This window comes from Terrapene carolina, unplaced genomic scaffold, assembly GCF_002925995.2.
Source record: "Terrapene carolina triunguis isolate 2854851 unplaced genomic scaffold, T_m_triunguis-2.0 Scaffold236, whole genome shotgun sequence".
Classification (NCBI taxonomy): Eukaryota; Metazoa; Chordata; order Testudines; family Emydidae; genus Terrapene; species Terrapene triunguis.
In genome coordinates, this window is record NW_020664587.1 from 16,345,380 (window position 1) to 16,372,190 (window position 26,811).

General features: G+C 40.7%; 1 protein-coding gene across 7 annotated transcripts in view; it reads left to right on the top strand.

Annotated features, from left to right (window-relative positions):
* THRAP3 (thyroid hormone receptor associated protein 3) overlaps positions 1–25,791 on the top strand; it is a 67,616-nt gene extending 41,825 nt beyond the window's left edge. For all 7 annotated transcript variants that reach the window (XM_024202922.2, XM_024202921.3, XM_024202924.2 and 4 more), the window contains 10 exons: positions 4,452–4,613; positions 8,299–9,204; positions 10,983–11,723; positions 14,702–14,874; positions 15,452–15,563; positions 17,075–17,159; positions 19,457–19,641; positions 21,935–22,127; positions 22,792–22,941; positions 24,264–25,791. In XM_024202922.2, the coding sequence (XP_024058690.1) occupies positions 4,477–4,613; positions 8,299–9,204; positions 10,983–11,723; positions 14,702–14,874; positions 15,452–15,563; positions 17,075–17,159; positions 19,457–19,641; positions 21,935–22,127; positions 22,792–22,941; positions 24,264–24,485 (2,904 nt within the window). In that variant the 5' untranslated portion in view covers positions 4,452–4,476 and the 3' untranslated portion in view covers positions 24,486–25,791. The remainder of the gene's footprint in view (positions 1–4,451; positions 4,614–8,298; positions 9,205–10,982; positions 11,724–14,701; positions 14,875–15,451; positions 15,564–17,074; positions 17,160–19,456; positions 19,642–21,934; positions 22,128–22,791; positions 22,942–24,263) is intronic.
* The last annotated feature ends 1,020 nt before the right edge of the window (positions 25,792–26,811 follow it).

Below are 26,811 nucleotides of genomic sequence, written 5' to 3' on the forward strand. Positions count from 1 at the left end.
TCGGTCCCCAGGGTGTTCACAAAATGTATGGCGCCAGTGGCCACTTACCTGAAATGTCGAGGGGTTCAGGTCTTCCTGTATCTTGGTGATTGGCTCATCAAGGGCAGATCTTGGGAACAAGTGCAGAGGAGCCTTGATCTGGTGCGTTCCACCTGCCACGACCCGGGCCTATTGATAAATGAGAAAAAATCTACCTTAAGGCCGGTCCAATGAATAGAGTTCTTTGGGGCTGTTCTCAATTCCACGTGAGCCAGAGCCTTCCTTCCAGAGGCACGTTTTCAGGCCATGTCGGACCTGATCTCCCATGTGAAGAACCACCCGCTCACCACGGCTCACACCTGGCTGCGGTTGTTGGGCTACATGGCCGCATGTACATACATGGTCAGTCATGCCTGGCTCCAACTCCGGCCTCTGCAAGTGTGGCTGGCGTCAATCTACATCCTCAACAGGCACAACCTAGACCGGGTAGTCAGGATGCTGGATCACATCCAGTCGTACCTGGTTTGGTGGTTGGACCTCAGGCTGGTGTTGGAGGAGTTCCCTTTGCGGCCCCAGCCCCATTGCTGACCCTGGTCTCTGATGCTTCTGACCTGGGATGGGGAGCCCACCTGGGCGAGCTCAGCGTGCAAGGCCGTCGGCTGCGGGACGATTGGGCCCTCCATATCAACGTTAGGGAGCTCCAAGTGGTTCGCCTGGCCTCCCAGGCTTTCTTGCCCCACCTGAGGGGCAAGGTGGTGCAGTTCCTGACAGACAATACTGCCCTCATGTATTACATCAACAGGCAGGGCGGAGCCAGATTGTGGGCCCTTTACCAAGAAGCTCTAGTTGCCATAAATTTGTGCTTGAGTAGACAAGATCTGAATTACTAATGTTTTTAAAAAAGAAAAAAAAAGGCAGAATATCTATTGTACAATAAGCTTTAGGTTATGTATCCTAAAGAAGCAAAGAGAACAATTCGTGTGTGTGTAGGCAGGTCACCTTTTATGGAAGCAGTGCAGGCTTAATGGTAGAGGATTTTGTAACAGACTGGGGAATATGGACTACAACCTGATAGCAAAAACCCCACAATTCACATTAACCAGTGTCTCAAACCGACCTGCTTATGGCATTTTGAAGAAGTGAGTATACCTCTACCTCGATATAACGCTGTCCTCGGGAGCCAAAAAATCTTACTGTGTTATAGGTGAAACCGCGTTATATTGAACTTGCTTTGATCCACCGGAGTGCGCACCCCTCCACCCCCAGCTCTGCTTTACCACATTATATCCGAATTCGTGTTATATCGGGTTGCACTATATCGGGGTAGAGGTGTATAATAGATCAGGGTCTAAAATAAGGGGAAAGTTAATAGCAAATAATCTTTCTAATACTCGGATTTAAATTAAGGTCGGGTTTCCTTAAAATACCAGTGACCGCCTCAGAAGCTGCCTCTGTTTTTGCTGTAAAGGGCTTTGCATTCTAAGATTCATATAAGAATTAGCTAACATGGAGGAGTCCTGCCTTGCAGTCTCAGGTTGCCAGATGCTTAAAGCATGTGTGGGTGTGTCTCGCTGTATTGTGATTGACACAAAATGCAGGATTATAAAAGATACCTCATTTTTCCAATTGGTAAAACTGGGGATTCTTCCTGCTAAGCCTATGGAAAAGATGTAAATAAAACATCTTAATCTGGAAGGAGCATGTAATCTAGATATGCATGTATGTGTATGGAGATTTTTTTGTTTTAATGTTTAATTCTTCTGCAGCCTTATTCTTACCTTATAAATTCTGTGTGACATGTTCCAAAACATCCAAAACCACCCCCCACACATTCCCATTTCAAATGAAGACTCAGCACTATCATAAGGAATGTTTAATGAATACATATATTTTGCCACTGTACTCTCATTGGTGCATGTAGAACCTAATTTAACATTTATAATCAGGAAACTGCATGAGTGATCAAACAACGCTTGTGATTTCTTTGCTGCCATCTGTATCCAAATCTTAATATTTTAAGATGTTAGGTGGTGAGGGTGGAGGGAACAACTGATTCCTGATGTAGGGAATTTCCTGATATGAATTTATTTGAATCGCAAACAAGATATTATGGAGAGAATGCTGTCAGACCTGTTTTTTATGAATGCAAATATTTTCCAGTGTTTCCCCAGAAACCTAACTGGTTCTTTCTTGCTTGTCTGTTCTCTTAGGCCCCCTGCACTAAAACCTCTTAATACTTCAGAATTCTAAAGTAGGGTGTGGGAGGCAAGTGGGAAAAGAATTGAGGGAAACTGAAGAGGCAGGAGTTTGTGTTGAAACCCATCCAAAATTTCTGCTCACTTTTCAGGCAAAAGTGGCATTACATATCCCATTTTGGTACCGTTTTCCAATCGTGCTCCCATTAAAGTTCTGCTTCTTAATGGGGTCTGCGTTCCACCAGTTGAGAATCAATGTCGTGTTACATGCTAAATAATTTGGTGCTGGTTCTATTATTCAGTGAAGTTTAGGGCTTGATGAATTGCATACCATCTAGCTTTCTTGCTAAAACTGGGAGCATTTGTTCTTTTCAGTTTTGCTCTGCCATTTGGAGGTAAAACTTAACTGCTTTATGCCAAACACTAATGTAGAATACTTAGGGCTTGTCTACACTGGCACTTTACAGCTCTGCAACTTTCTTGCTTGGGTGTGAAAAAACACCTCCCTGAGTGCTGCAAGTTTCAGCGCTGTAAAGTACCAGTGTAGACAGTGCACCAGCGCTGGGAGCTATTCCCCTCGCGGAGGTGGGGTTTTTTTGAGCGCTGGGAGAGCTCTCCCAGCACTATGCCACGGCTACGCAAGCCACGTTAAACCGCTGTTGCAGTAGCGCGTTAACGTTGCCAGTGAAGACCCCTTAGAAATCCAAAAAGCATTTAACCCTTGTTTCACCCCAGTAAGTGCTGTCTTGTAATAAATGGAGTAGAAGGAAGAATAAAGAGAGTTTACCCTGAGGATTGGAGGAACAGCACTTTCTTCCTTTCCTCCAGTAATTGAGAGGCAGGAGCATTTTCGCTTTGAGTGGGAAAGTTTGTTGAAGCCAGTAGGAATTGAAAGTTGGTGTATTCTTTGCAGCACTATAGAATATGAGTTCTAAAGATTTGCTTTGTAGCTGAACAAAGTGAGGAATGAGACTTATTGTTGCTTTGGAGCTATTAGGTAGAAATGGCAGTAGAGTTTTTGTGACGCTGACTGTGATATGTTAGAATTGTTTCTGGTACTTTTTAGAAAGGAGTACACAAGGGAGGTCATTTACAACCTGCATGATTAGACTTTTTAAGATCTATATCTGAGCCCTGAAAAATGTGTACCTTCAAGGCTTTGTGACTTAATTGGATACTAATAAAGAAGAATAGTTCATCAGTTTTAAATACAAAATATCACATCTGAATTTTACTTGGTTTATTTGTTCCGAATGTTTAATAAATTTCCTGAAATTGCTCTCCTAATCCAAGATGTTTTATATCTGTTACCTATATTTTATCCAACTCTTAAGGAAGGAGCCAATAATGAAGAGCCATTGGAAAACCACAACGAGAATACCTGACAAGTTTTACATCAACATGTGGTTTTCCAGTGGCTCTTCATTATTGGCTCCTTCCTCAAGAGTGTGTCTGGTAGGGATTGGGTAGTGGTATAAATGTGACTACACAATTGTTTAAAAGTGTAGGCATTAAGGTCTCTTTCAAAGAGGTTAGTTTGCCTTTCCTTGGGTATATTCCTGAAACTAGCACAGGTAAATTCACTTTTTTTATTAAGTGTCTATATAATCTAGTGGTTCTCTCAAGTCATTTAATGCTTTAGGATAGTCGTCTTTATTGTCAGTATTTGAAACACTGGGTGAATACTGAGAAGGACTTACGAATTATTTTAGGTGCAGCAGGACTCATCAGTGAGTGGTGTACTCTTGTAACTGATTGTAGCACTGCATGAGCCACACTTGGAGCAGTGGGGCTTGTAAGATGTCCAGAACTTCACTTCATGGTTTAATAGATCTACATATAAAGGAGTGAAATTAGGGTATCTTGGAGGAAGATTATTTTATTGATGGCATCTTACTCTGCTTCTCCTTTCGAAAATGTAAAGCAGAAGAAAGCTTTATGGAAAACCTGAGCTAATTCACTTTTTTTTAAACAGGCACCATCAGTATTGGTAATGACAGGGATGAGATTAATTTACTTATCTGGAGCAAAAGGGTGCTTGAAAAAGCACAGAGGCCTCCTTCTGCTTCCTGTTTCTGTGCTAAATTGCTTCTTTTTTTAAAAAAATTTGCCCTCCAGAGGTTTTCCTTTTGCAAAGAGGAATTAAAAGGTTCCATGATTCAGCAGCAACTGTATTAGTCTCTCGAACTATCAAAACTGCCAGAGAGAGAAGCTAACCAAGCGGTCAGAACTATTCGCTTACATGTTTTCTATTTTCCTTCCCCCATATATCAACAGGTGTAACTGAAGGGAGCTTTCAAAGATGTCGAAAACTAACAAATCAAAATCTGGATCCCGCTCGTCTCGTTCAAGATCTGGATCGAGATCACGCTCCCGATCCTTCTCCAAATCCCGTTCCCGCTCCCGTTCTGTCTCGCGATCAAGAAAACGCAGGCTCAGGTAATGCATGCGGCTTGATTGCACCCTTTCACTTCAAAGAGTTTTTCTTCTCCCTCTGTCCTGCTCAGATGGTGGCTGCACTAACAAGCCCTCCTGTGAAAACCCTTTTGTTAGATTCTAGAGTAGCTTAAGTGTCCTGTGTCTTGGTTTAGTGATTTTGTTTGCTCTCATGTTCTGTCTTGCAATAGGCTATTGATAGGGTGCCCTACAACACGCGTGTGTCTTGCATTCTTCTGCACTCTTTAATAATCGCTGATCATTTTAATGTAACATTCCCATATGTTTCTTATATAAGTAGATGTAGCTCCTCAGAATGCTGTGCTGTTAGTGAAGGAATGTTGACCCAGACTAAATGGAGGAAAGGATAAATTTTACTTCGTGATGCAGTAGATGACATCTTACCTAAGGCTTCATTTTAAACCTCTTAACAGACCTAAGTTGTTCTTGATCAATTTTTTTGTAAATTATTCACTTTGATGATTTAAGGGGCTGAAATCAGAGAGTGTTGACATTTTTGGCATCATTTCTTGTCGGAGAGATTTCCACAACGAAACATGCTCCTTCTTTTCAGTTATTAGTTTCTCTGTTCTCTTCCCCCACCCACCCCCCGAAACTTTATTGATAACCACTTTAAAAAAGGTCTTTAGGAAAAGTCATGCATTTCTTAGAGTTGAGTTCAGGAGGGTCTCTTCCAGAGTCTCAGTCTAAGCCTCTGACGGGAAAGGTGGATGTGTGTGTGTGGAGGTTGGGGGGTGTTCCATCATGAGGGGAGTCAGTAACTGAATTCTGCAATGGTAACAATGGGCAGATCATGTAAATTAGTTGAGCTCTATGGTGAGAAATCCTCGTGCATGATAGTTGCTGCATCTCTGAATTACTTACTGACTGGACCAATTTAAGACTAAATAAAAGGAAAGCATGGATTTCCATCACCCAGTATCCTACGTGACTAGTTAAGGCTTTTATTTCTTGCAAGGCCACCACCATTTGGTAATGATCTTTACTTTAAAAAAACAAAACAAAAAAAACCCTCTATTCCAGTTGGGCTAGATGTTATGATGTCCATCTGCTTTGTCATGAATCTGAAATGCACCATGAAGATTCTGAACATTGCTAGGCTTGTAAACATATGCAACTGTTAATTATTAAAAGGGATTTTTTTAAGATGCAGAAACATAATAAAACTACAATTGGAAAGAGGAGAAGGCCAGGACAAAACCAGAACAGAGATGGAGACTCAAGTGGAACTGAGTTCTTTTGCAGGGAAGCTGAAGTATTAGAAAGGGTGCAGTATAGGTTTGGAGCAGCTGGCCAGCATTGAAGTAACTATGGAATCCAGATGCATTAAATCGAACAGGGCAAATCTCTCTTGTCTTGTGTTGCTGTTGAAACAACTTGGATGTTGTTAATAAATTGGTAAAAGAGAATTGGAATGGAGAGGGTTAATATAGACAAGTCCTCTTCTTGCAAGGCTTTCGCATACTCACTGAGGTAGGTGTAGTGCGATATCTTAGGGAGAAGAGACTAGAAAATTAATCTGTGTTTAGGAAAAAAAAAAATTGGGGACATCATTTTGCTTTCCATATCCCTTGGTGGTTTGACTTGTATTCCGTGCTCTTCCCCCATGTTTGCTTCTGGTTAGTCTTGTGTACTTAACTTTTGTTTGTAGGATCAAGTATGTTGCTGTTTCTTTTCATTTTTGACTGTTGTAAAAAGAGTGGAATTGCCAGAACTTGAGAACAATGTATATTAAATTAACTGGCTAGCCATGCAGTGCAAAAGACTTCAAAAATAATTCACTTCTGGCACATGTATATTGTATTTTGCATACTGCATCCTTTTTAAATGATTTCTTGTAAACAGTCTCTGCAGATTTTGGAGTGAGATTTTCATGTTCCATGCCTCAATAAAATGACAGAATGGATTTTGGAAGCAGCATGCAACAGGTCCCTCACTAGTAATTGGTAACAAATGCAGTAGGCGTCCAGGGACGGGGAGCATGTGAATTCTGCTTAGTGCTTTCGAAGCACTTCTCTTAATCAGTTCATTTTCACTGCCTGCATCTGCATGTGCCTTTCCTTCTTTCTTGTGTTGATACTGTTTTCGAATGAGGTAAGTTGCATTGTTTTCTTGTTTTGAATAAAGGAGCACAAATTCTATCAGGAGACGATTAAGCAATTTATATTAACGCAGATTCATACCAGATGTTACTAGTGCTGTAACATAAGCTGTTGCCTGTTTAATATTAGTGTATTTGATAGTTGGACAAAAGAGAACCTCATTTTAACCCAATTAAAAGTGAGATTTGACTTTAAGCTTTAGAAACTTCAGTGGCCGTGTTGTGTACAGTTACTAATATTTTGGAGAGAGAGCTGTAGAAGTTGATGCCCGTCAGGATAAGATATCTAAATACTGTTACTGCCAGAGTTAGTCAACTCTTTAGATAACTGGAACTTTATTAATACAGTAAGAAAAGTGTTTTAATGTTTGCAGGAAATATGCATCATCATAAACAATGAGTGAGATTTGCTGCAGGGATTTTTAACCCTGTGTAGTGTTGAAGTTTTCTTAATATTTTACAAGAACATAGTTGCTCATACCCTTCCCTGTCAGTACAACTTTGCAGTTGTCCAATATTCATTAAGTACATTAACCTGATTAATCCTGAGTCATGATGCTACTTTTAAAACTGCAGCTACTTCAGTTGTTTAAATACTTGATAAAACTAAGCGGGATCTAATTATATTGGAAAAACACCTTGTACTTCTCCAGCTCTGATCAGCACTTACATATCCCCTGAAATGTTGTGTTCTTTAAATCTGAAGACTCCCATTTAGCCCTAAATTCCATTCTCTTCCTTCTTCCACTAATAACCTGCATGCTCATATCGACCCCTTGAAAAGCAAGCTGACGTATGTTGATAAACAGTGCCATCATGTGGCATCAGGCTAGGGATACATTAAATGCCTTAAGCAATCTTTTCTTGATGCTCTGTCTTTATTTTACTTGATGGAGATCAAGATTAAGGACAACAGCAATTCATGTATGGTTTGAGATTAGAAATATAGAGAAGTCAGTCATTGGTTTTTCTCTTCAGTGCTACCATTTTCACTTACAAGTGTTGAAGTTCATTTAATTTCTCTGGCAAGGAAAGGTTTTTCCTCTTGAAATCCTGTTTAAAATTAAAAGCATATGAGATATTTGGGGGCTGCAAAGAAGGGAGAATTCAGTCTGTTACAAGAGACAGCGCTGGCCTTATGGGGTAGAAATGCATTCCCGCCATGCAGGAGACCAAGGATTAGAGATAGCCGTGGCATTCTTTGAACTGTGAACACTGGACACTTGAGACACATGCCGCTTGGATTTCTGACGGTGGGTACCAGTTAGTCCGAGGACAGTCAGAACAAATGTATCCCTATCATGGTCTCAGCCGTGGTTCTAAGGACGGTGGTCTCCTGTCCAGCTGTAGTTCAGATATCATGAGATTACTGCCAGGGATTGTGTGTGGATGGGGCAACAGTGTTCACTGGGAGAAAAGGTGTAGTGTTCACATGAGCAAAGGAAAAATCACTTAAGGGGCTGTGAACCCTACACAAAACCAGTAAAATAACATTTAAAACTCTTTTTCAAATAGAAGGCTGCATTGAGGGAAAGAGGTTTCCAAATACTGTTTTTTCTTTTTCAGTTCTAGGTCCCGTTCTAGGTCATATTCTCCGTCTCACAACAGAGAAAGGAACCACCCAAGAGTGTATCAGAGCCGGGATTTCAGAGGTCATAACAGAGGGTACAGGAGACCATATTATTTCCGTGGGCGGAACCGAGGATTTTATCCATGGGGCCAATATAACCGAGGAGGCTATGGAAATTACAGGTCCAATTGGCAAAATTATCGCCAAGCCTACAGCCCTCGTAGGGGGCGTTCCCGATCTCGATCGCCAAAGAGAAGGTCTCCATCACCAAGATCAAGAAGCCATTCTAGAAACTCTGATAAGTCATCTTCTGATAGGTCTAGGAGGTCTTCATCTTCCCGGTCTTCCTCGAACCACAGCCGAGTTGAGTCTTCCAAGCGTAGGTCCATAAAGGAAAAAAAGTCCTCTTCCAAGGACACGCGGGCATCACAGGCTGCGGGAGATAATCAAGGTGATGATTCGAAGGATCAGCCATTTTCGGGAGGAGCTACTCAAGATGTCAAGGTGTCTGAGGGGTCAAAGCCCTGGCAAGACATGACCACTTACAGCACAAGTTCAGTGTCAAGAGTGTCTGCCGTGCCTGAGCTTAGCCCAAGAGAGCGCAGTCCTGCGCTAAAAAGTCCTCTCCAGTCTGTTGTGGTGAGGCGCCGTTCTCCTCGGCCAAGTCCATTGCAAAAGCCCAGTCCTCCACTGTCAAACCCCTCACAGCTGGGGTCTGTTTTACAAAGCAGTGCCTCATTTCAGACAGGCTCACATCAGGGTCCGTTTGATCATGGTTCATCAGGATTGAGCCCAACGAGGAAGAGTCCTGTGTGTAAAAGTCCCACGACAATCGGTTCAATTTATGGTGCCTCGCAGAAGGAGGAAGCAGCAGCTCCTGGTGGGGCAGCCTTTTCAAAGAGGCAAGTTGTGCGTTTTTCCTTTGTGTTCAGTTCACATGCCAGGTACTCTTGGGGGGGAGGGGAGGGAATTGGGGAGGTGTGTGTAACTCTCATTGAGTGGTAGAGTGGTAGGCCTTATTCTGCATTATAGGAAATAGTTCTCTAGTTTTGTTTTCTTAACATCATAACTTTGTTAGTGTTGTAAAGATTACATAGATACCCCAGAATTCCCTTTTGAACTTGGTTATTTTTATAATTTTTTAAAGTGCTCAAGGAGCTTTTCCAGTAATTTGATTTTTTTTTTTTTAAATTAGTCTAAAAATTGTCACATTCCTGAATCACTGCATATAACATATATATATATTTGTGGTTGTATATTCCCTAGCTCACTTATGGTTAATTACTTATTTTGGGGCATTTCCCAATTTTAAATGGACATTAGAGCATTAAAAATTCAGTTGGTGCTGCTGATGCCAGACTTGCTGATTTTGGGGGAAGAGGTGCAGATGCAACTAAAACCTTCACTTGCAGAAGGCTTGTTTGCTTGCTTTTGGGCACTGTCAAGTTTAACAGACAAAATATTGATTCCCTCTTGAAATCTATCCCAGAGTTGGTAGGTTTGTGGCTCTTGGACTCCAGCAAATGTTATAAGTTTGCAAAGGGAAAAATGTTGTTTGTTTTTTAAACACACAACTTACTGCATATCCTAATAGAAACAAACCAATACAAGCACTGTGAGAGCTATGGTGCAAATGCATTGGGATAAATTTTATGTATGATTGGAATCAGGAAAAAAAAGATCTTCAGTACAGGAGTATCTTTCTAGTCTGGTCCAGTCAGCAGTCCCAAACCCCTGACAAGTGTCCTTCTGATTAATTTCATTTTAAAGGACCTCCTCACTCGAAAGGTACTGTTGTGTTCTCAAATGGTCCTTAATCATTTTCATTTCTCTCTGTTCATTTAAGATTATTTGGGGCAAATTCTATTAATTATCAAAGACCTCTGATGATATTAGCAGAACTAGGTCTTACTCCACTCTTGACTTTTAAAATAGTGTGTTGAGGTGCTTTAGACTTAACCCACCACTATCCCATTGAAATATGTGCTGATAATCTTTCACCAGCATACTTTTAAACTTTAAATTGGTTTGGGGGATTGTCATTGCCAGTACTAGAATAAAGTGTCTGTCTGTTCTCCCAAGAGAAGAAATATTTTTCCCATTAACCTTTTTTTTTTTTGCTTTTATTTGTGTTTACAGTATATGAAATGTTTAGCTTTCCTAGGAAACTTGCATCCAAAATGTGACGTAGCTTTTGAGGCATTTATTTCCAGTGTGTTGTTTAAAGCAGAACAGTCCAAGTTGAAAGTTTTGATGTGTTAATTCTTCTGAATCAGGTTTGTAAGTGACTAAACAGATTGGGTAAGACCTTAATATTTTCCTTAGAAAATATAGGTAAGTTGGTTCTCTTTTTATTTGCTCAAGAAGAGCTTTTGCTGTTCCACTTTGCTCTTGAACCTCACATCATCCATTTTGCATACCCATCTTCCAGCACGTTTGCTGAATATATTAAGACCTTATTCATGTCTTCTATAGTAAAAATTTGGGTAGCCTGCTTTACATTTTACCTTATTTATTAGGGACCAGAGAGAGCTTTCTGTATGTTTTTAAGTCTTGGCATTTTTAAGACTTGTTTGTTTGCTTTGAATTTTAGGAATTAAAGACTCTTGTCTATACTTTAATAAGAGAATTGCTTAAATGTGTGTGTGTGTGTGTATGTGTGTGTTTGTTTTTTAAATAGGTATTTGGAAGAACAGAAGACTGAGAATGGGAAAGACAAGGAACAGAAACTAACAAATATTGAAAAGGAAAAAATGAAAGAGAAGGGAGGCTTCTCTGACTTGGGTTTAGCAGATGGCAAGACGAAATCAGACCTGTACACCTCCAAAACTGACCCTGAAAAGCCTTATCGCAGCAGCCAGTCTCCTAAACGCTATAAGTTTCGGGATGACTTTGAGAAGCTGAAGATGGCTGAGTTCCACAAGGAAGGTCATTATGGCAAAGAGGAGATGGATGAACAGGATAAGAAAGACAAGGCAAAGGGCCGAAAGGATTCGGAGTTTGATGATGAGCCCAAATTCATGTCTAAAGTGGTAGCAACCTCCAGCAAAAATCAGGATGAGGATAGGCCAGGTAAATGGGAAGGCGTAGTGTTCTTACCATCTGCAAAGGAGAAGCAAAGGAAAGCTGAGGAAATGGAGGAGGATCCCTATTCTGAAAGATCTAAAAAGGAAGACAAGCTAGCATCCAAGAGAGCAGAGGCTGGTCACAGGGGGTTTGTTCCCGAAAAGAATTTTAGAGTGACCGCTTACAAAGCAAGTCAGGAAAAAAGTACTTCACCACCTCTGAGAAAGGCCTCTGAGAGTCGGGAGAAGCCAGGAACCAGAGGAGATGGTTTAGCTACTGGCAAATCCTCCTTTTCCATTACCCGGGAGGCCCAGGTCAATGTCCGAATGGATTCCTTTGATGAAGATCTTGCACGGTAAGGATTTGCCTTTAAGTTAAATCTAGGTAGTGGCTTCACTAGCCTATTCCCCCCCCCCGCCCCCACCTTAACCCCTTGTGGATCTCTCTAAAACGTAGGCAGGTTAAATAAAGAATATTGTACAATCCGCTACCAACACGTCATTTGTCACAGAGAGCACATGCATCTCTAAATGTTAACACACCAATATGACTCTCCTGTGTGGAAGGTGAATCATGTTATCCCCATTTTGCAGATGGAGAAAGTGAAGCATAAAGTTTAAGTGACTTTCCCCCAGCTACACAGGAAGTCAGTGCAAAGAGACTAGTTTAGAACTTGGGAGTTTCTGGATCCCAGTCCTTCATTCAAACCACACCATTCCATGTTCAACAGTAATCAAATTCTGCTCCCCACTGTCCAGGGCTACTCAGAATGTTGCAATGTCAGCATTACAGCTTAAAAAATGTATGTTTGTAGGGCACTTTGTTCCTCTTCTCAGTATATGGTAACATTGCTAGTGAGATCCTAGAAGCCCCAAAAGCCACTTAAAATTTTCTGTAAGGCTCTGGTGCTTCAGGAGACCACTAGGGGGATGCTCAGTAAAGTTAGTTCTGCCAAAGGGAAGAGCTACTAGTCAATAAATGTCAGTTTGCTCTGTGGAACACTAGAGGGAGGCTAAATCTCAGCAGGAATGAAGAGAAAGGAACTAAGATGGCTGCTAATGGCATGTGAGTCAGATGTGAGGACATGCATCACAGGTTTTAGGGATTAATATCTGAACAGTACTTTGAACATGCACTTAACAATAAGCGATCAGAATGATCATTACGGCGTTATGATGCAGTTTGGATGTGCTTTAAAAACAGCCTTTTCTGAGCCACATGATTGGCTTTGACTAAAGCAGTTCTGTACATGAGGGGTGTGCTGTGGAGATGCGGGGGTTCTATTCTGCAGCAGCAGCGTGGATGAAAAACCCTCACTTTAAAATCAGACTTTATATTAAATGCATTTTTCTTTTTAAAAATCAGTTTAAAATTAAATTTGAAATTATGACAACCTATGTTAAGGCCTAGATTTACTATAATCTGTTAAAATAATGTAATTAAATACTGCATCAGTGAGCCCTCTTCAGTTTTAATGAGTTAAAGGGTGTCGCTTTTTTATACAGAATCGGGGGGAAACAATGTTGTGTACTGCATTAAAGATCTGTATTTTCATTATTTTTAGTCTGGAGAAAACGCTTTCAGCAAGTGCTTTCGGTTTCTGTTGGGCTGGAAAGCATTTACTTTAATTACTTTTGGTTTCATTCTAGCTAGCAGGCGTAGCGAGACAATTGTCTTCTGTTGGACTAGTTCATTCAAAGATGAAAAATCCATTAAGAGCCAAAAAAAGTAGGAAAGCTTGTTTTCCTCTTCTTGTATATGGATAATAACCTGGTGGGAGAGAGTAAGATCTACTAGTTCTAAGAACTTGAAGAACATGGGACCAGAGTTTCAAAGATCTGTAGGTGCCTACTGGGTTTACAAAAGCATTTAAGCACCCATGGTACCTAACTCCAGTTACCTGACTCCCACTGAAGTTGCTTAACTCCCGTGCTTTTGTAATCCCATTAGACACTTACCTGCATCTTAGATACCCTTTGAAAATCTGGCCCTTGGTGACCATAAGCAGTCTATTCACTCACTACAGTTTATTCTTCCTTTGTTTAGTCAGGTTTAAATGCAAAACAAGTTTTGATACACTTTTTTCTTATGTATCCGGCACATTTAAGGGAGCTTTATTTAATCAAAACAACATTTCTAAAATGCTGTTTTTGTGCATTTTTAATTGAATTTCAGTTTTCATCCAAATACAGCCTGACACAAATCCCACGTAAAAAAATTAGCATCTAGTATGTAAGAAATGCATCAGTCACCATTTTATAACGTAATAATGTAAGAATCTGAACAAAAGTAAGTAATGCTATATAATTGCTTAAATAAATGTGTATAGATACAGTGTATCTTCCTGGTTAGCAAAAAGTACCAAATTTAGTGTCAAGGCTATATTTAGTTGTAGATCAATATGTTTTAAAGGTCCAGTCTCATTGGTGAGTTATTTTCTTAAAGAAAGGTTATACTGAAGCACAAATGTAGAACAAGATTAAAATTAAAGTTTCAAGTTCCTGCTCGGTGCTTTAAATCACTTCGGTTTAAATCAGTCCTCTCTGTGCTGCAGCAGGGCGATGGTGACTGCTGTTCTTCCCCAGGGATGTAGGGGTCGGGGGTATCCGTGATGTGATGGGAAGGGTTTGACTTACATACAAGAACTGGGATGTTGGTTGAGCAATACTGGACAGTCAGCTCTCCTGTTTCTGAGCAACCTTTTGTTACTGGTACTCTCTCATCCTCAGCGTGGGTCTGATTGCCCATTGTGATGAGGCACATTTATTATTAACAGATTCAGCTTTCCTTAGATTTATTCTAGGGCAATATTAAGGTCTTACCCAACCTTTTCAGGGCTTTGAAGATCTTTCTTCCATCTTCTGTGGTTGCCTCCGCTGGTTTTGGGATATTTAACACACTTGGGCATCAAATAAATGATGGCTGAGAAGAGCTTCTGGGCCTGGTCCTATCCAGTTCTCTCTACAGCTTCTGAGATTAAAATCTAGCCACAGATGTTGGAGGGGGAAGGAAAAAGTAAAATATACTTCTTCCTATATGAGGCTGATGCGGATAGCCCATCATTTACATATTGTAACAAGAACTGGCTATAAATAGGGAAGTTTGTGATGAACCTTGCAGAAAAGAGGAACTCATAGTTCAGAAGCCATATAAGGGGGCAAACACAGAACCATTGAAAATTGTATTGCAGATGACTTTCTAGTACATAAAATGCAGTGGCTGTAATAAGTCCAGTTTATTGCTTTGAAGGTTGTCAACTTGCAGTCTGAAAGCTGCTTTTGTTTAGGTTGCTTTTATGATGGTTACATTTTAAAAATGTATGTTCTTTTCTAGTCCAAGTGGTTTATTGGCACAGGAGCGGAAGCTATGTCGTGACTTAGTACACAGCAACAAAAAAGACCAGGAGTTCCGCTCCATTTTCCACCATATACAGTCAGCTCAGTCTCAGCGAAGTCCTTCTGAATTGTTTGCTCAGCACATAGTGACTATAGTCCATCATGTAAAAGGTGAGTCAAATGTCCACGCATTCTTGGTTGAAAGTTAACCCCTTGCTTCTCCACCCCACTATATCTGTTCCTTGGAACAGTGTTCCATTCATGCTAGTTAATTACCCAAAAGAATTGCTGACCAACAGGACAAGTGATAGAGTAGAATAGCAACCATGTCGGATGTTTTCCCCCCAAGTTCTTGCATTTAGCTGTAGGAGGAGATGGGGGAAGGCAGTCTTGCCTACCCTCGAAACAGCAAAAAGCAATACTCTTGCCGCAGACTGGCATGGGATCTGCAGATATTTGGGGTATTCTAATGGATTTGCATAAATTTAGTTTTTGTTTTAAAAATATGTTCATTGTTAAACAGATTTGGGGCAGAATTCACCACTGACACAGGCATGCGCCATTTCTTTGATTTCAAGGGAGTGGTCTCCACTTTTGCTAGACCCATTGACTCTCATCCGTTTGTCCTCTGGCTACACATTTTTACTTTCTGAATCCATTGAAGACATGGTGGTAGAGCTCACATGTCTTTTCCTAAAATCTGACTTTTCTTAATTGTGTGATGTTTCTTCATTGAAAACCCCGACAGAGCATCACTTTGGGTCTTCAGGAATGACACTGAATGAACGCTTTACAAAATACCTAAAGAGAGGAATGGAGCAAGATCAAGCTAAAAACAAGAAGAGCCCTGAAATCCACAGGTGGGGAGTATTGTTTTAATGTTTTTTCTAAAGCTCCAGGGGTATTTTTAAAATATTAATAGTTAACTATGGGGCATAATTCAAAAATACAAAAGAGGAGCCAACAGTAAACAAAACTTATCAGCCATCTAGTTAGGAACATAGTAATTGCCATACTGGGTCTTGGACAAGGTCAGTGATTTGTCTAGTTCAAGGGTTCTCAAACTGTGGGTCAGGACCCCAAAGTGGGTCATGATCCCGTTTTAATGGGGTCGCCAGGGCTGTCATTAAACTTGCTGGGGCCTGGAGCTGAAGCCAAAGTCCAAGCCCCACCGCCCAGGGCTGAAGCCCTCAAGCTTCGTCACCCCCCAGGGTGGGGGGCTCAGGCTTCAGTCCCTCTTCCTGCCGTCTTGTAGTAATTTTTGTTGTCAAAAGGGGGTCGCGGTGCAATGAAGTTTGAGAAACCCTGGTCTAGTTTGATTTCCATTCTCTGATAGTACCAGCTGATTCAGAGGAAGGTGTAAAAAACCCTATAAGGACAACTGTGGAATAATCTGACTCAGAAAAGGTTGTTTTTAGTCCTTTTTAGATGGCTGAAGGCTCTGAAGCATGAAGGCTTATATCCCTTATCAAATTGTTTTGATGATGTCTAATGTAATTGCGTGTTCATGTCACAGAAATGCCTAATTGTCTTTGAATCGTGCTAGCTCCAGGCTCCTAGTTTGAGGAAATAAATTCCAAAGATTGATTAGTCCTTTAAAAAAAAAAATCATCACATATACATTTTTACTCTCTCACCTTTACATTTCTCCTCTTTCAATTTTATTGAATGTCCCCTTGTTCTTGTTTGGTCTTATCACGCACACAATTTTAAACCCACAAAAGTAAGTGACAACAGTGCCTCTATAACATGGCTGTTCCCAAATTATATTAATCTTTTTAAAATAGCCCCCACTTGTGTTTCTGCCTAAGTATTGTTGTTTGCACTGTATGTGTGGTCATCCATGCTATTATCTAGGCACAGAGAAATGTCTCTAGATTTTCAGCCCAAACCCAGTTTAAATTTGCCGGTCTCTTTTTTGTACATAAATATAACCTCTTTACCATATTTGCAATCTGCTAGATAACTCTTTCTTTGGAGCTATTGGGCTTTGCCATTGAAGTAGGCAATGAAATATTGTACGAGACACCTGTGATTTGTGCGGGCCAGCACAGTTAACGCATGCTCAGCAGCTGCCCAGTCAATCATGGGTAAGAAAACCATATGACAAGGACTTTTAACACACTAATGATCAGTTCATTAACACAATGCACCTGTTACGGTCTGAATATCAGGATTGTGTGTTACTCTGTATGCATAGCCTCTCACTTTCAGGGAGGAACGGCCAGCTCAGCTTTGCTTTAAAAAGCAGGATAATGTGTATATTTACAATGGAGAAACTACCTGTTTTAAAATAGAATTAGGGTTCGGAGAACTTGGAGTACAGTTTATGGGAAGGCTGTAATAGCTTCATTCTCTGCTTTATTTTTAGGAGGATAGATATTTCTCCCAGTACTTTCAGAAAACACGGGTTCACTCCAGAGGAAATGAAGAGCACCAGGGAGCCTGGCAACAAGGTGAACTGTTGATCTGATCAATAATTGAACCAAATGAGTGCATTGGGCATGAACTTAACAGTGATGTTTTTGTTTAAATTACTCTCTACTTAAGTTTGTGTTTTTCTTTTAAGGATGGGCATAATTCTAAAAATGAACTACAAAGGGTTAATTTTTATTAAAAATGTATCAACAACCTTTGTGAAGTGGTTAGAATATGGTAAATGACCCCAAAGTCAATTGAGGTGAGCTTGAGAAAAAAAAAGAGGATATTTGGAACAAGTGCCCATGATGAGAGAAGAGACTTTTTGTGATATTTTTCTGCTTGTAAGTATTATTAAATCAATTGTATACATGCGATATTTCCAACCATGTTTTCAAAAGACATGCATGTCAAAAAGGAAAGTAAAAATAAATCCATATCTAAACCAAATACACTATTACTAAGCAGATAATAAATCTTGTTCTAACACTTTACTGTATCATTTCTGTTGATTGCTGTTGCTTTAACACTCAGCACCTGTTTTGATAGAACAGGCCCCTGGGAATCCAGTATATTAGCGATTTTGATAGAACAATGTTAAGCCATTATACAATCTATAAGCAATCATAAAAATGGATTAACCTAAAATGTTACATTTTGGGGTTTTTAACCTTTGTTTGTTCAACTTCATACATATTTACAGTGAAGAGATTTAAACAGTCCTGCTGAAACCTTACTTGTTTCATATATTTGTTTTTGATTTTTTCCAAACACACTTGTGGCTTGACATGGACGATGGTGAGATGAATTTGATGGGCCTGATCTCTGAGCGCCAGCTTGGCAGTGTGTATAAAAAAACATGGTTTTCAAACAGCTCTCCAGCCCTTCATGAAACAGATGTGCCCTCACAAATGCAAATAGGTGTCTGCTGCGCTGCATAAGGTTGCTGCTGCTGATTTTGTCACTTACCTATCATCCATCGTGTTGGGAGCATTTTTGCTCTGAGTAACAGTTAAAGCCCTTTGCCTGGGGAAAGCAGAAGAGCAAACAATACAAACAAAGCACCAACTCCCAGTCCTGCTGCTAATTGAAATTAATCTTTATTTAAACAAAAAAGTGTTTAGAAATTCATGTAAGTAAAAATTTAATAGCTAGAGAATTACTAATCCCTGTTTTTATTGAATTCAAGGCAAATCTAATCATCTGGTGCATGTTGCGAATCCAGTCATGCAGTTCCCAAGCATAGCACTGTGTGCAAATACTCTAGAACCTACTCAGTTAACCCAATAACTATTTTCCTTTTCCAAAGGAGAATTTCTTAATTGGAAAACGATATTAAGACAAGTGTTACACACCCAGAAAATTTCCTCTTGTTAACTAAATTTAAAAGATTGTACCTAGTGTTGAAGATTTTTCTGCATACAATTGACTATACTATTCTTGACTATACCTTTTCTGGTTATTGGCTATTTTCTCTTCTCTTCATAATGTAACTTAATAGACCTGCTAGACAGACACGTGGAGGGGAAAATCTTGTGTAGAATGCCCCCTGGTTCTGTGAAATAAAGTGCAACTGGTGTGTCATTCATAGAGAAGATCACTACTAGTAAGGATGTTTGGTTTCAATTGACAGTGATTAAAACAAGATTCCGAGAATGTTCATGATATTTCCCAGAATAAATTCAACAGCTGCGTTTCTCTGGCCTCTGAGTAACTCCACCACTTGAATTAGTAACCGTGATGTTAGCATCACATCTTCCAAGTGGCAAACAGCTATTGCCCCTCTCTCCTTCAGTGCTGCCTTCAGGTCTAGCACTTTAAAATTTCTCCTGTCATTCAGGGAGATGGGTCTGATCTGTCTGAGGAGGGGGAGGAATTCTGTTATTTGGTAGCAATCCCCTGGGGGACACGAGAAACATAAAGAGCTAGGGCTGCATGTGCGCCCCAGTTGTGATACAAAATCAGTTGGACTTGACTTCCCATTAGAGGACCATTAGCTGCTAATGTTCTCAATTTTCTCTGGTTGTGATACATAACCCAAGTTAGTCTTTGGTTTCCTGATATGGTTCCCCTCTCCTCCCCCCACCCCCGGACTATCAATGTATGTTTATACTGTTTTAAAGAGGGAAAGTGTACAATATGTAGGAAAACGGAAGACTTCAAGTGAAGATGTTATATTCTTGTAGTGAATCATTCTGCATTTTTGAATGGTTGGTTTATAAACTCATGCCCTCCAGAAGTCTCTGCAGACAGTAGCAAAGTAATGGTGCTGAAGTCTTTTTGATAAGCTGCTAAACCTTTCTGTTAAACTCTCACCCATTCCCTGCTTTTGCAGACTGAAGGGAAATATAAAGACGACCCAGTTGACCTGCGCCTTGATATCGAACGTCGTAAAAAACATAAGGAAAGAGATCTTAAACGAGAGAAGTCGAGAGAATCCGTGGACTCAAGAGATTCAAGCCATTCAAGGGAAAGATCAACTGAGAAACCAGAGAGAAGTCACAAAGGGTCAAAAAAGAAGTATGTATAGAAGGCTAATCTTCACTTCCTTATTGCATGATCCGTGCCACTTTTATTGTGATTGGAAACAAGACCTTGCATTATGCAATTGATAGTATGTAGGGCTGTCGATTAATCGCAGTTAACTTGCACGATTAACTCAAAAAAAGAATTGTGGTTTAAAAAATGAATCACAATTAATCACACTGTTACACAATAGAATACCAATTGAAATTTATTAAATATTTGTGGATGTTTTCTACATTTTCAAATATATCAATTTCAGTTACAACACAGAATACAAAGTGTACAGTGCTCACTTTATATTATTTTTTATTACAAAAATTTGCATTGTAAAAATGATAAAATAAATAGTATTTTTCAGTTCACCTCATACAAGTACTGTAGTGCAATCTTTTTATCATGAAAGTGCAACGTACAAATGTAGGGTTTTTTTTGTTATATAAGTGCACTCACAAACAATGTAAAACTTTATTTAGAGCCTGGCTGAAGAAGTAGGACGACTGATTGGACTTGTAGGCGCTAAAGTTTTACATTGTTTTATTTTTGAATGCAGGTTTTTTTGGTACATAATTCTACATTTGTAAATTCAACTTTCATGATAAAGAGATTGCACTACAGTACTTGTATTAGGTGAATTGAAAAATACTGTCTTTTTTACAGTGCAAATATTTTTAATCAAAAATAAATATAAAGTGAGCACTGTACACTTTGTATTCTGTGTTGTAATTGAAATTAATATATTTGAAAATGTAGTAAACATCCAAAAATATTTAAAATAAATGATATTCTATTGTTTAACAGTGCGATTGCTTGACAGTATGCCTGCTGCTGTAACTAATAGAGCTGAGCTGCGCTTGCCTTCTGTGATTAGATGCAGAACTACAAAGGGGAAGTGCAGCTATCGTACATGTTGAATAATCAGGGGAAACAAACTAAGTGGCTGCTTGTGCCAGGATGAGCAAATTACCTTTTTGTTTTGTTACTGCCTTCGCTTCACACAGAATGGAGAAATGCGGTCAGTGACTCCACTGATTTGCTCTTCGGTTCATTTTAATACTTTCCCATTGGTTCCATTTTCCTTTTAACTAATGCACAGAGATTATTTTGGCGCTGTGACTTGTTTGTAACTCAGGAGAAACCTTGTGATGTGTTTTTGAGTTCACTGGACCCAATAGGTGACTTAATTTTTAAATAAAATACTTTTACTGCTCATCTATAAGCTGCTGGCTTTTGAATAACACCACGGCTGTCAAAATTGGCAAAGAAATAGCCTTTTAGTGCATATTCATACATTCCAACAGAACTGGCAGGCCGGACCCTGATCCATCAAAACTTCTGCTCACCATGAATTGTGAGTTTTCCCATTAAAGTCAATGTGACTATTCATGTGCTTCAAGTTAAACACACGCTTAAGTGCTTTGCTGGATCAGGGCCCTAGAGCAACAGCTCAGCCTCATGGAATCGTTCTGTAATGTTGTTCTAGCCATGCAATTGCTGACCACTTTATTTCTTCTCAGAAAGGTACAGTTTGCAAATCTGGTCGTGTCATGGAGTGACATTACCTTAAATAGACGTTTCTCATATAACACAGAATGCACCTGGATTTCTTTTACAAATGCGTGTCATAACTGGAACCTCTTAACAAAGAGCCTCTTCAACTGAGTGGATTTTTTTCCTCCCGTAACGATGCAGGTCGAGGTACTTACTGGAGAAAGGAGGCCAGTAGGAGGAATAAATTAGTCCCGGCTGCATAGCTGTACAATAGGTTTAAAGACCTCTGTGATCAGAGAGCACAGGGCCTTGGACTCTGGGGGTCAGAAGACCTGGGTGATCCTATTCCCAGCTCTGTTACTGACCTGCTGTGTGACCTTAAGGAAGTCACTTCCCATCTCTCTCTTCCCCGGTCTCATCTGTTTAGTCTGTAAGCTCTAGGGCAGGTACTGTCTGTGTTTGTACAGCATCTATCACAATGGGGCTCTGTTCTCAGTTGGGCTTCAGTTTGCTACCTTATTACAAATAATGTAAGCTGAAAAGTGTCAGATGCCTCCTTACAATTTGTGTGTGGTTTTTAAGAACAAATCCTGGGAAAGGAGCTGTCCTGTGACCAATCAGAGCTGCACATTGTAGCTGATCCTGAGCTGTTAACTGACTGACTTTGGCTGTGCACGGACATAATAAGGGAGGGTGGAGGAGTGATAGCGTGACTTCACAGCAGAGACAGGACAGTACCAAGTTACTGACCACATTGGTGATTTTCTCTCCCCTCTCCCCCTCTCAATCCCTGGTACAGGAAACACAGGAGAGTGCGTGAGCGATCCAGGTCCACTTCTTCATCTTCACCATCTTCTCGTTCGTACAAAGGGGAGGACTACCCAGAGGAGAGCGAGGAGAGGGAGGAGTGTACCACAGGCTTTGACAAATCCCGGCTTGGGACAAAAGAGTTTGCTGGCCCAAATGAGAGAGGCAGAGCTAGAGGGACCTTCGTAAGTTACCCCCTAAAAAAACAACAGCAAAAAACCTTTGCATAAGCCTTTGTGCAAATTGCTGCTTTTACCAGGTAAAATGTGATCTTAAAGGTGACTGGAAGTACAGTAGTCTGGTTGTGATTCTACACTCTGTGGTGGCTCCCAATCACCAATCCAGCATAAATTCTGAAGATTGAAATTGGCAGTCTTGCTGATGATGTCCGAGACCATATCCAATCCAGCAGGCTCTAGTGTGTCAGTATTTGCTCAGCAGCACTGACAGGAGTAGACGAGCTTGTGTCAGAGAACTTACGGTGAAGTCATTTTAATGACTCTTCTGGCTACAATTGCACTGGTTCCTTTAGAAATAGCTCATGTTTTAAGCAAATAGCTCTGCTATGTTTGTACGTTGTATGCGTGAAACGCCTTCCCTTGCACTCCCTGCACGTGCATATAAATAGATAGATATCTGTGTACTTCTATGGGTAGCTATATGGTCAGATAAGGTCAAAAATATTAATAGGTAATGAGAGTGTAGGTGTTTGAGAGTCTTCTTGTGGCTAGGCTAAAGGTATTCTTGGGAACAGTTAGAGCTACGTGAAAGAAAAGACCTAATGCCATTTCTCTAAGCACTTTTCTCTCTACCCCTCTTCTTTTCCTCTTCTGTTTGCTGCTACTCCAGTTCAGAGCAAGGGGGAGAGGATGGAACAGAGGCACCTTTTCGGGAAACAATAACAACAACAACAGCAGCAGTAGCAATGACTTTCAGAAGCGAAACAGGGATGAGGAGTGGGACCCAGAGTACACACCCAAGAGCAAAAAGTATTATCTGGTATGTTTCTGAAGAACCAAGATATGTATGAATATGCCTTGCTGTGCATTCTGTCTGCTCTTACAGGTTACGTGTAGTCTTCAGGGAAGAGAGAACCAGCAACGATCAAACTATCTAAAATACCAGTTCTGGGGTTCTCACCTCACTGCCCCCCATAAGAGGCTTCTAGAAATCTTTACTCACAACTAGGGAGCAGTTGGCTCTGACCATTGTAGAACTGTTTGCCACTAACCAAAATCTTGGAGGGCCCAGTAAAAGAACATCTCCATGGGCAGTATGGAAAATGCATCTTAACCCAATTAGAATCCAACTCACAGCTCTCTACAGCGCCCTGCTTCTTTTGGGATTGGCTAATGCGATTCACTTTTATTGCTGGCTGTAGCATTCTTTCATTTTCCATCTGCTAGTCTGGTAAAATCCTGCATGGATTTCTCCCAGGGCTTCATTTTCGAGTTACTGTCAGCTTTAAATGGCTTATTTGCACCAACCAACACCCCCCCCCCCCTCCGCTTCTGTTGGATATTTGAGATCCCGCTAATCTTTCTTCAGGGTTATTATAAAGGTCGTAAGTGGCTTAGTCCTAAATCACTCTTGCTGTCCCTTCTTCTGCCCTCTCTTCTGATTGCTGTTGAAGACATAATCTTTATTATATATTGTGTTGGTCTCTACTTCACTCTCCTAGATACTACAATATTCCGGGTCATGTAACCAGTCCATAAACCTAATCAAAATGAGCTGCCCCAATAGCATCTTATGCAAAATGTTCCCAAGCATTTTAAAAAATGTTGTAAACATGACATACGCGGTTGAAAGAGCATCTGAAAATGGGTGCGAAGCTGTTCAGAAGAGTTAGTTGGGTGGGACAAACATAACTGCATGTAAAATCCTCCATAAAATAACTTCCTAGCTGGAAGCACAGATTCAGCTGCAGGCCCATTGAGTCTGGAGTGTGTTGGTGCCCCCAGTGTCCTACCTGGTCCTGAAAACTGCTAAAAGCTTTGTGCCAGAAAAAGAAACACACATGCCCAAAAGCAGAGGGGAAAGTAAAGCATGGTTAGTGAGCAGTGCCCTTCCAGCCTCAACCAGTGGGGCTGCTACTCTCAAACACAAACGTGTACTTGTACTCCTTTTGTGTACTGAATTCACTATTCATCCGACTTGACACACGTTGCCTAAACAATAAGGGGGTCTGATTTGTGTTGCAGTATTGCACAGCTTAAGTCGGGGTTATTTTAGGGGATGATATTGTGCCTATTTATGTTTTTATTGATGAAAGTGATTTGTGAGCGTCGTCTGACCTGGCTGATTTCTTTCCTGTGCAGCACGATGACCGGGAGGGTGAAGGTGGTGAGAAGTGGGGGAACAGAGGTAGAGGCCGGGGTTCCTTCCCCCGAGGGAGAGGTCGTTTCATGTTCAGAAAATCGAGCACTAGCCCCAAGTGGGCCCACGACAAATTTAGTGGAGAAGAGGGAGAAATTGAGGATGATGAAAGTGGAACGGAGAATCGAGAGGAAAAGGACAACCTACAGTCAGCTGCTGACTAGCCAGGGAGTCTGCATGTCCCTGAGCGCCCTGGCAAGGAGGAAGAGGATCCGGCAAGGCAGTGTTGGAGTCTCTGCCAGGGTAATGCTGAAGTGCTGAACAGAGCTCTGCCGAGGAGCTTTGAAATTATCTTAAGTTAACTGCATTTTTAAAATTCAGCCTCCGTACATGTGGACTGGGACTGATCACTTACATTCGGATCCACTCTTGGAGTATATCTTTCTTCCCAAAGACTTTACCTGCTGGACTGAATAAGGTCCAATATCGAGTGTGATCCTAAATTTTGTCTCTTGTTTGTGACCTTATTAGATGGTCAGATATTTTTTTGGCAACAGTCTTTGAAGACGGTGTGGATTTCAATTTGTGCCCAGCTTAACCCAGTATCTTGACATTTTTGTTTCTCTTATAATTTGAGATGATAAAGGTGGGGATTAACTCACCTGCTTATTTTTCTCCCCTCTTGTGTATTTTGTTTTTTAAATTCATATTCTACTTATTTTAGGCCTTTGCGTATGTAGTAACACCAATTAAAGATGGCTAATTTTGGAAACTATTTTTGGTTCTTATAAGAAAACAAGCACGTGAATAAACATCTAAATGTTAACTTGGAGTTGGGACCAAACTGCTATGATTATTTTTAAAAACTAATTTTTGTATGTATCAGTTGAGTTTAGAGCCTTTTTAAAACCACCTTATTTTTTTCTTTTATGCTGAAAGTTATAGTTAGCATGGCAAAAATGCCCCCTGCTCTTCACCCATTTTAGTGTGTATGCCGCTAGACCTGGTCCTTGTGTGCTGGAATCCCACGCTGCTTGTAGGCATTGTGTGTATCCTCTTGGCAGCTGGTTGTGAACTTGAATGTTCTTTCCAGGGTAACATAGTTTTCTAAGCAACTGCTGAATTCTACTAGGTTAAAATATATAAAAGGAGAAGAATTTTTTCAATATTTTTATTAATCTTTTTCTAAAACAAAAAAGCAAATCCCTCCTGTGCTGGCTAAGGAAAGTTGTGGTTTCATTTACCTTCAGCTTGACATTTACAATGTTCTGAAGAGGTTTAGCAAATAGCTCTGTGGTCGGTGAGCGTGTAGGGAGGAGAGGCATATTCATGCACAGGTTTAGTGTGTGCACATGTAAAAAGACATCAGCCTCTTCCCCCCCTCCATCTCTGCCTTCCCCAGGATTGCTGTGCCCCCTCCCCCCTCCCATCACCTGCTAACTATAGTTTGTTTGACTTGAACAGTTCCTGTTTAGTAAACCCCTAAAGTTTGTTTCAACTCCTCATGCAAATAAAAATACAATAAAATAAGCCGTAGGTGTAACTCCAGTTTGTTTCTCATGCTGAGTACGGGGCCGCCCCTTGCACCAGACCTTTGCCTTCCAAGTGGAGAGGGGAAGCCAAAAGTAGTAAATGCTGTGTGCAGCAACAGGGTAGAATCATAGAGCAATTGATGTTACTTGTTGGAAATGGAGGCTTTAAAAACTGCTGACTGATCTGGAAGAGAGAAACTGGAATCAACCATAGTGACGCAAAGTGGGGGAGGGAATTCTGAGCTGATGCTTTTGTGGTTGTCTCCATTGTTCAACTGTTTGCACTGACTGCACTTAACTCCAGATTTAATTAAAGTACAGAACAAGAAGTTCCTAGGCCACATGGTTAGCTAGGTGTGGAGGGCTGTAGTTAGAGAGAGACAAGTAAATTGACCGCGTTCATTATTTCATTCTATAGTGTAGAAACGAGGCCTGCTCTGAGGAATACAACAAGCCTTCTCCATGCACTCACTGTTGCCTATATTATTTCAGATGTTACTTTGGTGCAGTACTATAGTAACACATCTAGTAAGGGATTATTTATCCCATAGATTGTACAGTACAGATTAGATACAGTAATCAGGCACTAAGTGGTTATTTGTACCTTGAGTGCTACACTTTTCCTTAATGGTGATCAGTTAAAACCTGCCTTTGCCTAAATGATTATGGATTTGCCCACTGGGAATTGTTCACTGCACAGTCCTGGCCAGGATGCTGCTGACTTTCACACAAAACAAGCCGCCTCTCTCGCAAAGACTTGGTTTCTTAAGTATTTCATTTGCTTAAGAACTGGGGCAGGTTTTCTTGCTTTAGGGTGGGAGCAGCACTGGCAGGTACTGTTGTAGCGAACCGCATGCACCCTGCTTTTTCTTAAAATATGGTTCTTGCCCATTCTGGATCACATGGCACTGGGAGGGCAGCTCCACTAACACTTTGATGTTAGAATATCAGTGTATGCATCCAGAGGGAGTGTCTACTACACCCATCGTCACTTGTCAACTAGTTTCTATCTGCACCG